Source organism: Pecten maximus, chromosome 9 (genome assembly GCF_902652985.1).
Source record: "Pecten maximus chromosome 9, xPecMax1.1, whole genome shotgun sequence".
Taxonomy (NCBI): Eukaryota; Metazoa; Mollusca; class Bivalvia; order Pectinida; family Pectinidae; genus Pecten; species Pecten maximus.
Genome location: NC_047023.1, coordinates 43329822 through 43344922, shown reverse-complemented (window position 1 = coordinate 43344922; position 15101 = coordinate 43329822). Strand labels below are relative to the sequence as shown.

Here is a 15101-nt window from a genome sequence, read left to right as displayed (position 1 = left end):
TTTATTTAAAATGATAATTTTTTTTTTTTTTTTTTCATTCATTTTCGAAAAGATTTCATCTGATATTTTATAACAAACGAAAACAATCAAAAGGATTTTGTTTGTACAAAAACCAAAGTATGACCCTCAAAGTCGTTCTTAAAGTGATAATAAAAACAATACAGAGTAAAATTGATGATCAAACAAACCAAACAAATCATAATATCATTATTTAATTAAGACAGCATAGCTATTTTAGTGGTATTCTAAGTGTGATTAAGTTTTAAAACATTGCTACGCTGGGTCGAAAATCTCTCGAAATGTACGATTAGTTATGAGTATCTGCATCATTATATAATATCTATTGTTTACTCATATTTTGCTGGTTGCGTAGGTACACCCATGTATTTTGTTGTTTTTTTTACTGTTATATTAATTAAACTATTGTGTTTGTGAATATTTGTTTCACTAACAAATGTTATTATAAAACACATTCTCTAATTGCCTAAAACAAACGAGAGATATGTTGAATGACGCACAGGCACATAGAAAACGTACCGAGCACTGCTATAGTAACACACCTCTCAAACAAGTAGCAAAGAGAAAATGAACGGAAATATAAAACAGACGTTATTTTTGCTTGGGGATGGCAATGTTTGATTGGTTGTATTAATGATTGCATCCTGTTTATAATTAGCGCCGTGCATTTTATTCATGTATTGGGCATGACTTCTTTTCCTTTCTTCTTCTTATTGTGCTTTTGTAGAAATGACAACAGACATAATTAATAAGTTAGATAGACACAAATAACATATGAACACGTGTGTTCGCGCGTATGTTTGTAAGTTCAACTGAAACGGTTGTGTTTGTTTATTATTGATCACGGGTAAGTAGTCCCGTGTCTAACGTGTCTTGTGTTATGGTCGCTGTTATATGTCGTTTATAAAGAAAATTACCCGTTAACACCGCCAATATCGAGCTTTTTGTTTGGTTGACCTGCATTCCCTAGTTGAGTACTCCACAAGTACATCAATAGAATTGTGAACTACCCTGTTAGGCTGGCCTCTTATGATCACGGTGTTTCCGCTATTAACGCAAAGCAGGTCTTCATGATACGCCCCGTTGTGGCGATGCCCAAATGATCAGAAGACTTCAAAGTAAGCAGCTAGGCATTCCGAAGTTCCATAGCTTCGCTGAATTGAGGACAATATTCGTTCACATATATTACCAGCATATTTGACACAAATAATTTAAAGATGTCCCAAATCTAACATGATTGAATATGTCTCTTAAAAGCTCAAATAACACAGTTACTTGATGTTAATTGAGAAGCATTTCATGTAGCCATGTTCTTAATAAACACGAATAAAGTAATTACTAAACTATTGCAGTCGAGTTCAACTATGGAACAAAAGCAGTCATCTTGCTATCAATATCGCATCCTATTTTTATCAGTTTGTAAACATACTCATAGCAAGCTTCATCAACATTATATAAGGCTGGTCCTGTCTACTTAATAGTGTAATTATTGTATTCAAAAGTCAGTGTTAAATGTGCCAATTGCTTTGTGTATCACATAATACAGCAGAATATAGTATAGCCGAAAATATAGATACATGTTTATAGATTACATCAAGTCAGTTTTTATATAATGCTCCGAGATTTGTATCATATATATATATATATTGTAACAATTGCTCAAATACTTAATAGTCTTTAATCTTTACTTTTCAGACACAGTTTCGAGAAGCACTAGTAGAATGGATCGGCCAAACGGGTCTTCAGCGAGTTCGAGAACTCTCTGCAATACATCGATATTGATAATTTTGTTAACTCTTTCGTCCCTTGTGACGAGGTGACAGAGATGTTAAGCGTTTTCTTTAACTATTGTTGATATATGATTCGCCACATTACTGTACTACAAAATACCTCATAAGGTACTATTGAAGGCACAGCAATATATCTTCTTATGATGCACAGCAGAAGACGTGTACGATGTTTATTCAAAATGTGAGTTTGAACTGCATCCGTCTCAAGGCATCGTATCATCAAAGGACGCCCTTAGCCATCCGGAACCCCTTCGATGACTAAGAACAGGTCCGAGGAGATCCGAAGGACTGGCGCCTTTGAACCGGTGATATATCTTGGTTGTGTTTAACTGTTACGGAATAATTAATTGTGTTAACGCGTGAAATGTCTGTCATCTCATTATGTATGTGCCGAGAGGCGGCTACTTATGATATTTAAGGGATCCGTTAAACTAGACAAAGCAGTTATCACTTCTACTGCTAAGCTAAAACCAGATAAAAATGTCTGCCATTAAGTGTGAACTGTGTTCGAATGAACTATGTAGACAGACGAGATCGCGTTTTGATTTCGTTTCATTATTTAAATGATAACGGAGAAAATTCATCAAATCTATGCGGTGATTCCAGCCGTTATCCATCAACAAACACCATCACAAATATCGAGTTTTGTCGTGTTTTCATCTTGAATGTAATCTGGATATTTCCTATGTAAATAACAGAAAGGTTGACAGTGAATGTTGCCATAGGAACCTGTGATATAGCCTCAGAAGAGTATCAAACAACTCGTCTACGATTGAGAAAAGACTTATGTTGACGATGTGACGTAATATTTTTAAATATAAATTTGAGGTTAAAACTGTACCAAGTGTACATGGGGTTAGTGGATATGGTTCACTTGGAGCAAGAATGGTGTCAAGTCTTGCAATAACAATTATTCAGGAAAGCAAAGACCTCTACTCTACGAAGAGTGTTTTCGACTGCAAAACACACTATTATGCAACCACATACAAAGCATGTACATAGCTGCGGTCGGACAGAGATTTTGTACATATATTTGTTACCATAGATATGTTAGATCCTACCCTGTGTCGGATATCATATGCGAATCGTTACCACATAATTTTCACATTGTCGTGGTAAGCATAACCCACAATCCTCGACTGATTATTATAGTCTAGGACTGGGTTCTGTGGTTACTATTAAGTCTGTTGATGATCTGTACATCAATACCTGTACGAGAGTAGCATATAACACATATCGTGTACATATTTGAAATCAGAAAGATGTGATTAAATAATGTGACTGGATGCCGAGAGCGTGAATTAGAGATGCATTACTTTCAAAACTATATATATACATATATATTTAATTTTTACTGTTATAAGCGTATGAAGTGGAATAAACAAGGAAGATATACGCCTTTAGGAGATGTGGTTTTATTGCTACTTTATATTATATGTCAGCAGCTGTCACTGCAGAACACGTGGTGTTAATTATGTAACTTTTGATACGAAAGAGCTCTGTTATGCCTATCCAACAACTTATCATTTGACGAGCATATAATATATAGCGTAACAATACTTTGGCAGTTGGCCGCGACATATCAGCAAGTCTGGTCGCCTGGTTACAATACATAGTCTACGTTAATACTGATAGAGTAGGGGGAAGGTAAACAATTGACACCAGTCATATTTAAATGATAAACATATTGAGAAGGAAAACGTAGACTAAACAATATGAAAAAGATGTTTAGAGGAAACGTTATTGTCAACCACATTTTTCGTCTTCGTATATGTAAAAGTGTTATTCTGATAACATTTCCTCACTGAAGTCATTACATAAAACTGCTTTAAATAAGTGTGTAATATTGAGACGTTTGTAAAGAATACAAATTTTGAATTAATTATGGAAGTGCAATACAATTCAATGATACATATGTAATCACGCCATACGTGAAAGTACGTTATATATGTAATGTGTTATGGATAAAATCATTTTCCATATCGAAATGATATCGAAAAGAGCACCAAGAAAGTAAAATGTGGTTTCAAGAGTTGTTCAACTGAAATCCACATTTGTTTCACACTTGGTTCTTTAGCATTAAAAGATGTTCAGTTTTCATGTCAATCATTTATTTTTCGAGTTAAAAATCGAAAATGTCATAAGTCAGTGAAACCTTTATATAATGCTCAGGTACAGTCACTCATTGTTAAGGAAAAATCACCGGCGTTCTGTGTTCGAAATTTCAAACACGTCGAATCATAATTGTATAAACTCTTCTCATAAAACACAGAAATAACAGAAACTGACTATACGTTTCATTGTTTGTGTTAGGTATTTATTCAATCGTTTGTTAGGTATGTTAATTTACTTGAAAATAAATGACAATTTGATTTATCTTAAATAATAAGGACCTTCTCGTGAGAGCTTTGTTTTTCTTGACATCCAATGTAAAATACGAACCAGAATAAGCTTTCTATATGAAGTTATTTCAAATGTATTAAAGCTCTCAATAATCTCATAACAGGTAATTTGATTTCAACGTGTTAAGCGATTTACTCTCGCTATATACGGTACATGCAAAAAAGTGTTCATTTTTTATAATTTTGGATGAGTTTACCGTAAGTTTCTTAGCTGGCTTAATAATATTATTTATTACTTTTTTGGTTATAAATTAATTTTGGCAACGTCGTTTCCGGAAGTATCGACATACATGCTGAATAAGATAATACCCGGAAGTATTCGGGTGTACATACATGCATGGTAAGTTAATGTTGTATGTTAGAAAATTCATTCCATTTCGTCATTATTTGCAATAAAACGGGTTTGTCCCTTTTAATTTATTCTTGTTAATTTTATCATTTATCGTGACTGTTTGTGTTTTTAATGATGTTTAAAACTTTATTTGTTTAGCAAATGCTTGAATTATCATAATTTGTCCAGAGTCTTGATTATGAAAATCGCTACAAACCTCCAATTATTCGCGTACATATGCATACTTCATATTTTTTAATGAATTTCTCATAAATCATTATGTTGGAATTCAATTTGTGTATTCGTTGAATGGGTTTATAATTACCTAAGATTACAGTTGTAATTATCGATGTATGCGTTCAAATAGCATTCGTTACAATATAACATAGCAATTTTGTATATTTTAATGAATTTGGTTGGATTCGCTAGACACAAAGCATATATCATTTCGAAATTTCCGAAACCAATTACAAAATTAAACGCAATCATCTCTGCATTTGTATTACTCAATTTGAACATACAAACGGTTGTAATTCTAGCTAAGCTATTACTCATATTTACAAATAAGATAAATCTCTTATTTCTTTTTAAATATAGCTATCGATCTTTGGAACAAATTACCTAAAGGGAGGCTGATTCAGATGTTTATACTACATTATGATAGATGGTTTAAATATCTCTCCATTACAACTTTCAGAAACCAACGTGCTCCGCTTGTGTTTCAACAGGGTGAAGTAGAAAAGGTTTTCAGAATCAACCCTTTGATATTAATTATAAAAAATACCCAACGAGTTACTGTAATATAAAACATCGTTTTAATTAACGCGGTAATCATATATAAAAGATAAGTGCTCCCTACAAAAGTTGTTCAAATTCACTTTCAGGAACATTATGATTTAATTTGCTATAATTGGCTAGGATAATGACCTGTGTCCAAATTGACACTTGGAAACGTTTAAACTGTTTCTGTAGACTTAACTTTTAAACTGCATTGTGATACAATAGACAAACACTTTTTAAAAGAAATTAGCGCTCTTACACGAAACAAATTTAATTGGTCATTGTGTCGGCACTATTGTGATGATGTTAATATTGCTAGCAAAACGTGAAAACAATAGAATGTACAATTCATTATAGAAATAATGAAACTGGTGAAGCGCCAAGTGTTTTATATTCAATTGCTCAGTTAATGTTGGTTGACATATTTAGGAGCATAAATCAGAAAAATGGCTACTTTATGCCACTATGTCGTCGTCGCTACAAATGTATCGGCAAGCTATAAATACAATGGAATGATCAACTGTCTTCTTTTATGATATTGGAAATACCTGTGGAAGTGATACAGAAAACTCTAAATTATATCGTAGTATTATTGTATTATAGTATATCGTAAATCATTAACAGTTCATGAGATACAGAATCTTGTGTAAGTATCGAACATTATTGGCCAGAAAATAAAACAAATCTAAAGAAGATTGAGATTGAGAAGTATCTAATCGAATATATCTCCAGCATCCATCAACATGTATTGCATTTTACATTCTAGAAACACCGTTTATTAAGATTTACACAGTTTTCATGGTTTCACAATAATAGTATCCAACAGGTTTATAGCGTATTGGGTTTATTCGTATATCTTTATATACCACTAAGGTACTACATCTGTCTCATTTCAAATTTAGATTAAATTCTTGCTCATGAATATTTTCAAAGAAACCTGGGAATATGTTATTTCGCAATAAGCATTTGATTTACGCTGTATAAATCGTAAATAAATGTTGTTAATTGTAATTGCTGTCATTATTATTAGTACACCTATTATTTCATCTATTCGAGATACACGTACTCATTGTTTTTTACAGTAAACATGAACGCTGTTCACACAATGTGATTGGCTGGTATTTGAAGTATCAAATAAGAGCAGCGTGGGGTTCTTGTCCTTTTCAAGGGTGACAAGCAGCACGTTTAGTGTTACTACACTGCTACAACTGAACTTATGTTGTATGTGAAAAGAATATTTATGTACAAATAAATGAGTGAAAACTATCATTCTTCTTTGATATTCTTTGTCGCCTTTTTGTTTTTGATAACTAAGCACTTTAAAGTATATGTTTACATCTACTCAAAACTATCTTTCCTTTATCACCGAACGTTTAAAGTTTTAAAATTTTAATTTTAGATTTGATAAAGACGAAAACATGTCTAAGTCAATACCATTCGATGAAACTTTGATTTAAATATATTTTATAGCCTTAGATTATTTATGCTATGTTCCATCCTATCCTGATAATGTGTGAAATACATTTTTCAAGATTTGCAAAAAAAGGTCACTGCATATGGAATGCAAACAACCGCGACACAAGGAAATCGCCATAAGTGAATTATGAAATTTAGATATTTAGTAACAATTTTACAAAAGAAGCTAAAACATCTCTGAATTTTAGTAGTTAAGAGATGATATAATAATTTGTTCATGTCAATTGGTAGAAACCAACAGCTGTTTCGTCCTTCATCCGACAGTGGCCAAATGTACGAAAATTTCTGAAGAATAGTTAGATAAATCAAAATGTTCAAATATGTATTCAGAGTGGAAAATGAATCAACTCTTTTTTTTCACCTAATCATGGAATGCTCGGATATAACAAAATCGTAAAAGAACTTGAAAATCCTCTGCATATTCCAAACTGGTGTCGCTATTCATAAGATTAAAAATATGACATGCATGTAAATAACGAGAGAACATTGCAACGTACGTTCCCCAAACAGAGCTAACCACTCAACAAATTCAAAGAATTGTAAGAAAAAATCCATTTCATGTAAATTTAGTAAAAGAGTGTATAATTGACACCGACTGTATTTGCACCTTTCAATACAAACTAGAGCTAGATACAGTAGAGACCATAAAGAGGATTGAACCGAATCATACAGGTTTGTCATCTTATAACATATGTATGATGCCTAAGGGCCTAAGAGTAGATACAAAGAGATAACAAAGGACGCTCAAATAAGTCAAAAGAAATGTAAAAATGTCGAAATTTGGAGCTGTTGAATAGAAATGTCATAATTCCCGATATTGGATTTCAATAGAATGTCAAGCACATGTGTGTATTCTAAACCATGCCATCACTGAAATACACTAAGTGGCAAGCATTCAGTCCACTAGCTGTGGGTAGACTACCTGCAATTTCGAAGGTTTTACAAAGGACAATTATTCATTTTAATACAAAGTTAAGAGTTATAATAAAATCATTATTATTAAACTGATTTAAGGTTTGTCAAATGATTAAAAAGTGCAACTTCAGCATAAGAAGGATTAAGTTGAACCAGCCATAGAGCTGACACTTGCTCTATTTTAGAGCGTGTATCTGTATTATCATATTAAAACGACCCATCCAAACACGTTTTATAAATTGCCTTAACATTTATATAATAGGCGCCTGAGAGTTGGTTCGGACAATAGAAATAAGTGCCAATATAAACAAAAGCTGACATATATGTACTTTAAAATGATATCACAAGTTTTCCATTCAAGTAACCAAGATATACATTTCTAATTTCTATAACATAGTATTTTATGAGGATCTCGTGATGAGACTTGATACATAGTTGTCAATTATGTGATGTCAGATTTCTACGACACTGTGATATAGACAATTATAAGTAGACACTATATTCCACCACATGGCCACATTACGATAGTACGCTAATGTAAACTAACACTATCTAAGATAAGGATGTATAATATATATAACATATCATGATCCGACATCTGGTCTTCTAGTAGAGAGAGAGCCAAGGAAAAAACAAGATGGCGACCAATTGGAGCGTACGGCCAATACATCGGGGAGTTAACGAATAGCGTTAGTGGCTTCGCTGGTGAATCAAATCCATTACGTTTGTGAAATGTGATCCGTAAATGAGTTTATATGTCCCTATCAAACAACGTTTGTTCACAGTACGTTTACCATGGTCATTATAGCACTGACTCATTCGGTCGTGGTCCCGCCATCACTCTTTGTCCCTCATTAAGATTTGTCAACTAATGGCCGTTAGTGTGTACAATAGACCATAACTTTAGTCAATAGGGTTCTCCAACACCTGATTAGCGGAACCTTTGATGCAGCAGCATATGGTATTCTGTTTAATGCTTTGCAATTTATTATTCTGTCAATATCAACCTCCTGTTTTACGTAACAAACTTAAAACTCATTCCCAATACGTTATGCTTACAGTTCTGTAACATCGAGTGACAATTTGTTCCCTGATCGCTAATTCCACTTCACTACCGGGCATATGCGGACGCTCAACGATTTTTGGGCTTTTGGTATGACCACTGAAAATATCACGATATCGGAATTGGAATCGGGCTGGCGAAGACAACCATCAGAGCGGCGAGAAAAATCATCAGGCTGGCGAGGAACCATCGGGCCGGCGAGGAACCATCGGGCTAGCGAAGAGAACAATCGGAACGGCAAGAAGAACTATCAGGCCGACGACGACAACCATATGATTGGCGAGAAGAATCATCGGGTTTGCGAGTTGAACAATTGGACTGCTGAGGAGAACCATCGAGCTGGCGAGAAGAACTATCGGGCTAACGTAGAGAACCGTCGTACTGGTGAGGATTACCATTAGGCCGGAGGGAGAATCATCGGGATGGCGAGATGAGCCATGGTAGTGACGAGGAAAACCATAAATCTGCCGAGGAGAACCCTCGGGAAGGCAACGAGAACGATCGAACTGGCGAGGAGACTAGCGGGGCTAGCAAATAGAACCGCCCGACTGGCGAGAAAAACTATCGGACTTGCGAGGAGAACTCTTGGGCTAGCGATCAGAATCATCGAACTGGCGAGGACTACCATCGAACTGGCGAGGAGAACCATTGGTCTGGCGAGGAGAACCATCGGGTTAGTGAACAGAAACATCGGGTTAGCAAACAGAATCATCGGGCTGGCGAGGAGAACAATCGGTCTGGCGAGGAGAACTTTCAGGCTAGCGAGGAGTAGCATTGGGTTAGTGAATAGAACCACTGGGCTGGTAAGGAGTACCGTCGGTCTAGCGAGGAGAACCACCGGGTTAGTGAACAGAAACATCAGGCTAGCAAATAGAATCATCGGGCTGGCAAGGAGAACTATATGGTTTGCAAGTAGAACAATCGGTCTGGCGAGGAGAACTTTCGGCTAGCGGGAGTACCATTGGGTTAGTGAATAGAACCATTGGGCTGGCGAACGGAATTGTCGGACTAACAAACACGTCCATAGGACTGGCGACCAGAGATCCATCATCGTGTGTCGTCAATGAAGCTTCTTATCCTTCACAATCCCTAGTCTAACTCTCCTTGTACTCTTTATGGGTCCCAATGCAATCACGTTTATGATATTCAGATAGAATTACGTAATTATGTAGGTATTCTTTCTCTCAATTCAAGTAAGGTAGCTACAAACTGTTCCATACCGTTCATGTTTAACTGATGCAATGACTATCTTTTTTATTATTTATTTATATATTTTTTTTATTTCTGGTATTAACTTTAGTTAAATATAATAGCAAATGACTTTTCTTTCATTTGACCTTAGCAATGATGAGCTATTTATAGCAATAATATTTAATTATGTTTCTTTGGCGTTGAATATTAATCTTCACGGCTCATTTACGTAAGACTAAAATATTTCCCATTTGCAAGGAACATAAAATATGATGTCTTGTATATGTGCAGACATTCTTTAATAAAAAAAAACAAGACTTTTTCGCTGGTAGCTTATATTTAAATTCTGTAAACTGTCTCGGTATTTTAACTAACAAACATTGAAAAAGACAGCTGATTGACAAACGATATTTGCCTAACACCAAATATAGCTCACCGTTGATATCAAACTCGTAAATAAACAGACTAGCCAAATAGAATACCACTGGCAAGATACAAAGAACATAACTTAAGTACGTCAAATAAATCTGTAAATCATGTCTGAGAACTGAGTGGCTACTGTTAGGTTGACATATAGCTATAGGGACCGGAAATACTTTGGTAGATTTGATTCATATTACATCGTGTAGAATTTATACTTGTTATACGTTGGAAAAGTCGTTCATTTAGTGAGATATAGTCAAAATGTTTCCTGGATCAATAAAGACAATATGTGCATAATCTAACTTGTGCTGCCTTCCCTATCTTGGCTTCAATAACATACCTGGTGTTTGCGGGAGGAAGGTAATCCAACAGGTGCAATTGACGATGCATCCAATTAGCATACTGATGTTTATTATTCCTTGGTTTCAAATTCATTTGATGTGTTGTGTAAAATGTAGGAATGTTTTGATCTGTAATATGGGGTCTTTCATCATGGACAGATGACAGAGAAATTGTTTGAGTGAAGACGCTTGCTTTAGAATCGATGCCAGATAATAGGTCTTTGCGCTCGTCTCCATCAAAGCATGTGGGTAAAGCAAGTGTCATTTTGGAATTCTAACTACAAATCATGTAAATAATTGATAGCAAGATATGTATTTATAGCTTGAATGATGCTGTATGTTATACATATGTATGTATGAAATATAGAAAATTTATTATAGACATGCTATGCGTTTGTAGGATCCATAAATAAATATATATATATATATATGAACTTATCAATGATTGATCTTTATGAATATAGATAAGTGAATACCATTTCTTGGCTAATTATTCTTATACTGATTCTCATTACGTCTATCATCAACCAAGTCAGTCTAATGAGAATGTAATCCTCTTCAAATTTTGATAATGTGTACATCAATATAAAATAAATCAGCGCGAGCAAAAATGAAATTAACTTCTAATATCAAAGGATTTGAATTCACCAAGAAATAAATCTTGTATATAAGAAAATAGAGAGAATTACAACTACGGAGAAATGAGAAGACACTGACACAAAAGAAAATAGAACACGATCTGAAGAGACACCAATATCAAGAGAGACATCACGATCTGAAGTGACACTAATATCAAGAGAGACATCACGATCTGAAGAGACACCAATATCAAGAGAGACATCACGACCTGAGGAGACACCAATATCAAGAGAGACATCACGACCTGAAGAGACACCAATATCAAGAGATACATCACGATCTGAAGAGACACCAATATCAAGAGAGACAACACAATTTGAGGAGACATTAAAATAGGGACAGACATCACGATCTGAAGAGACGCCAACATTCAAACTGGTACCATGACATGAATAGAGAACACAATATGAAGAGACCCCAAAATAAAGACAGAAAACACGATCTAAGAAGACACCAGAATCAGGAGAGACAACACGATCTGACGAGACAGTAAAAATAAGAGTGACAACACGATCTGAGGAGACAGTAAAAATAAGAGTGACAACACGATCTGAGGAGACAGTAAAAATAAGAGAGACAACACGATCTGAGGAGACAGTAAAAATAAGAGTGACAACACGATCTGAGGAGACAGTAAAAATAAGAGAGACAACACGATCTGAGGAGACAGTAAAAATAAGAGTGACAACACGATCTGAGGAGACAGTAAAAATAAGAGTGACAACACGATCTGAGGAGACAGTAAAAATAAGAGAGACAACACGATCTGAGGAGACAGTAAAAATAAGAGAGACAACAAGATCTGAGGAGACAGTAAAAATAAGAGTGACAACACGATCTGAGGAGACAGTAAAAATAAGAGAGACAACACGATCTGAGGAGACAGTAAAAATAAGAGAGACAACATGATCTGACGAGACAGTAAAAATAAGAGAGACAACACGATCTGAGGAGACAGTGAAAATAAGAGTGACAACACGATCTGAGGAGACAGTAAAAATAAGAGTGACAACACGATCTGAGGAGACACCAAAAATAAGAGTGACAACACGATCTGAGGAGACAGTAAAAATAAGAGTGACAACACGATCTGAGGAGACAGTAAAAATAAGAGTGACAACACGATCTGAGGAGACACCAAAAATAAGAGTGACAACACGATCTGAGGAGACAGTAAAAATAAGAGTGACAACACGATCTGAGGAGACAGTAAAAATAAGAGTGACAACACGATCTGAGGAGACAGTAAAAATAAGAGTGACAACAAGATCTGAGGAGACACCAAAAATAAGAGTGACAACACGATCTGAGGAGACAGTAAAAATAAGAGTGACAACACGATCTGAGGAGACAGTAAAAATAAGAGTGACAACACGAGTGACAACACGATCTGAGGAGACAGTAAAAATAAGAGTGACAACACGATCTGAGGAGACAGTAAAAATAAGAGTGACAACACGATCTGAGGAGACAGTAAAATAAGAGTGACAACACGATCTGAGGAGACACTAAAAATAAGAGTGACAACACGATCTGAGGAGACAGTAAAAATAAGAGAGACAACACGATCTGAGGAGACAGTAAAAATAAGAGAGACAACACGATCTGAGGAGACAGTAAAAATAAGAGTGACAACACGATCTGACGAGACAGTAAAAATAAGAGTGACAACACGATCTGAGGAGACAGTAAAAATAAGAGTGACAACACGATCTGAGGAGACAGTAAAAATAAGAGAGACAACACGATCTGAGGAGACAGTAAAAATAAGAGTGACAACACGATCTGAGGAGACAGTAAAAATAAGAGTGACAACACGATCTGAGGAGACAGTAAAAATAAGAGAGACAACACGATCTGAGGAGACAGTAAAAATAAGAGAGACAACACGATCTGAGGAGACAGTAAAAATAAGAGTGACAACACGATCTGAGGAGACAGTAAAAATAAGAGTGACAACACGATCTGAGGAGACAGTAAAAATAAGAGTGACAACACGATCTGAGGAGACAGTAAAAATAAGAGTGACAACACGATCTGAGGAGACAGTAAAAATAAGAGTGACAACACGATCTGAGGAGACAGTAAAAATAAGAGTGACAACACGATCTGAGGAGACAGTAAAAATAAGAGTGACAACACGATCTGAGGAGACAGTAAAAATAAGAGTGACAACACGATCTGAGGAGACAGTAAAAATAAGAGTGACAACACGATCTGAGGAGACAGTAAAAATAAGAGTGACAACACGATCTGAGGAGACAGTAAAAATAAGAGTGACAACACGATCTGAGGAGACAGTAAAAATAAGAGTGACAACACGATCTGAGGAGACAGTAAAAATAAGAGTGACAACACGATCTGACGAGACAGTAAAAATAAGAGTGACAACACGATCTGAGGAGACAGTAAAAATAAGAGTGACAACACGATCTGAGGAGACAGTAAAAATAAGAGTGACAACACGATCTGAGGAGACAGTAAAAATAAGAGTGACAACACGATCTGAGGAGACAGTAAAAATAAGAGTGACAACACGATCTGAGGAGACAGTAAAAATAAGAGTGACAACACGATCTGAGGAGACAGTAAAAATAAGAGTGACAACACGATCTGAGGAGACAGTAAAAATAAGAGTGACAACACGATCTGAGGAGACAGTAAAAATAAGAGTGACAACACGATCTGAGGAGACAGTAAAAATAAGAGTGACAACACGATCTGAGGAGACAGTAAAAATAAGAGTGACAACACGATCTGAGGAGACAGTAAAAATAAGAGTGACAACACGATCTGAGGAGACAGTAAAAATAAGAGTGACAACACGATCTGAGGAGACAGTAAAAATAAGAGTGACAACACGATCTGAGGAGACAGCAAAAATAAGAGTGACAACACGATCTGAGGAGACAGTAAAAATAAGAGTGACAACACGATCTGAGGAGACAGTAAAAATAAGAGTGACAACACGATCTGAGGAGACAGTAAAAATAAGAGTGACAACACGATCTGAGGAGACAGTAAAAATAAGAGTGACAACACGATCTGAGGAGACAGTAAAAATAAGAGTGACAACACGATCTGAGGAGACAGTAAAAATAAGAGTGACAACACGATCTGAGGAGACAGTAAAAATAAGAGTGACAACACGATCTGAGGAGACAGTAAAAATAAGAGTGACAACACGATCTGAGGAGACAGTAAAAATAAGAGTGACAACACGATCTGAGGAGACAGTAAAATAAGAGTGACAACACGATCTGAGGAGACAGTAAAAATAAGAGTGACAACACGATCTGAGGAGACAGTAAAATAAGAGTGACAACACGATCTGAGGAGACAGTAAAAATAAGAGTGACAACACGATCTGAGGAGACAGTAAAAATAAGAGTGACAACACGATCTGAGGAGACAGTAAAAATAAGAGTGACAACACGATCTGAGGAGACAGTAAAAATAAGAGTGACAACACGATCTGAGGAGACAGTAAAAATAAGAGTGACAACACGATCTGAGGAGACAGTAAAAATAAGAGTGACAACACGATCTGAGGAGACAGTAAAAATAAGAGTGACAACACGATCTGAGGAGACAGTAAAAATAAGAGTGACAACACGATCTGAGGAGACAGTAAAAATAAGAGTGACAACACGATCTGAGGAGACAGTAAAAATAAGAGTGACAACACGATCTGAGGAGACAGTAAAAATAAGAGTGACAACACGATCTGAG

At 35.6% G+C, this 15101-nt stretch overlaps 1 protein-coding gene across 4 annotated transcripts in view; it reads left to right on the top strand.

Annotated features, from left to right (window-relative positions):
• The window catches only part of LOC117334133 (zwei Ig domain protein zig-8-like), a 151924-nt gene extending 145334 nt beyond the window's left edge, over positions 1-6590 (top strand). For all 4 annotated transcript variants that reach the window (XM_033893599.1, XM_033893600.1, XM_033893601.1 and 1 more), the window contains one exon: positions 1714-6590. In XM_033893599.1, the coding sequence (XP_033749490.1) occupies positions 1714-1838 (125 nt within the window). In that variant the 3' untranslated portion in view covers positions 1839-6590. The remainder of the gene's footprint in view (positions 1-1713) is intronic.
• Positions 6591-15101: the final 8511 nt, after the last annotated feature.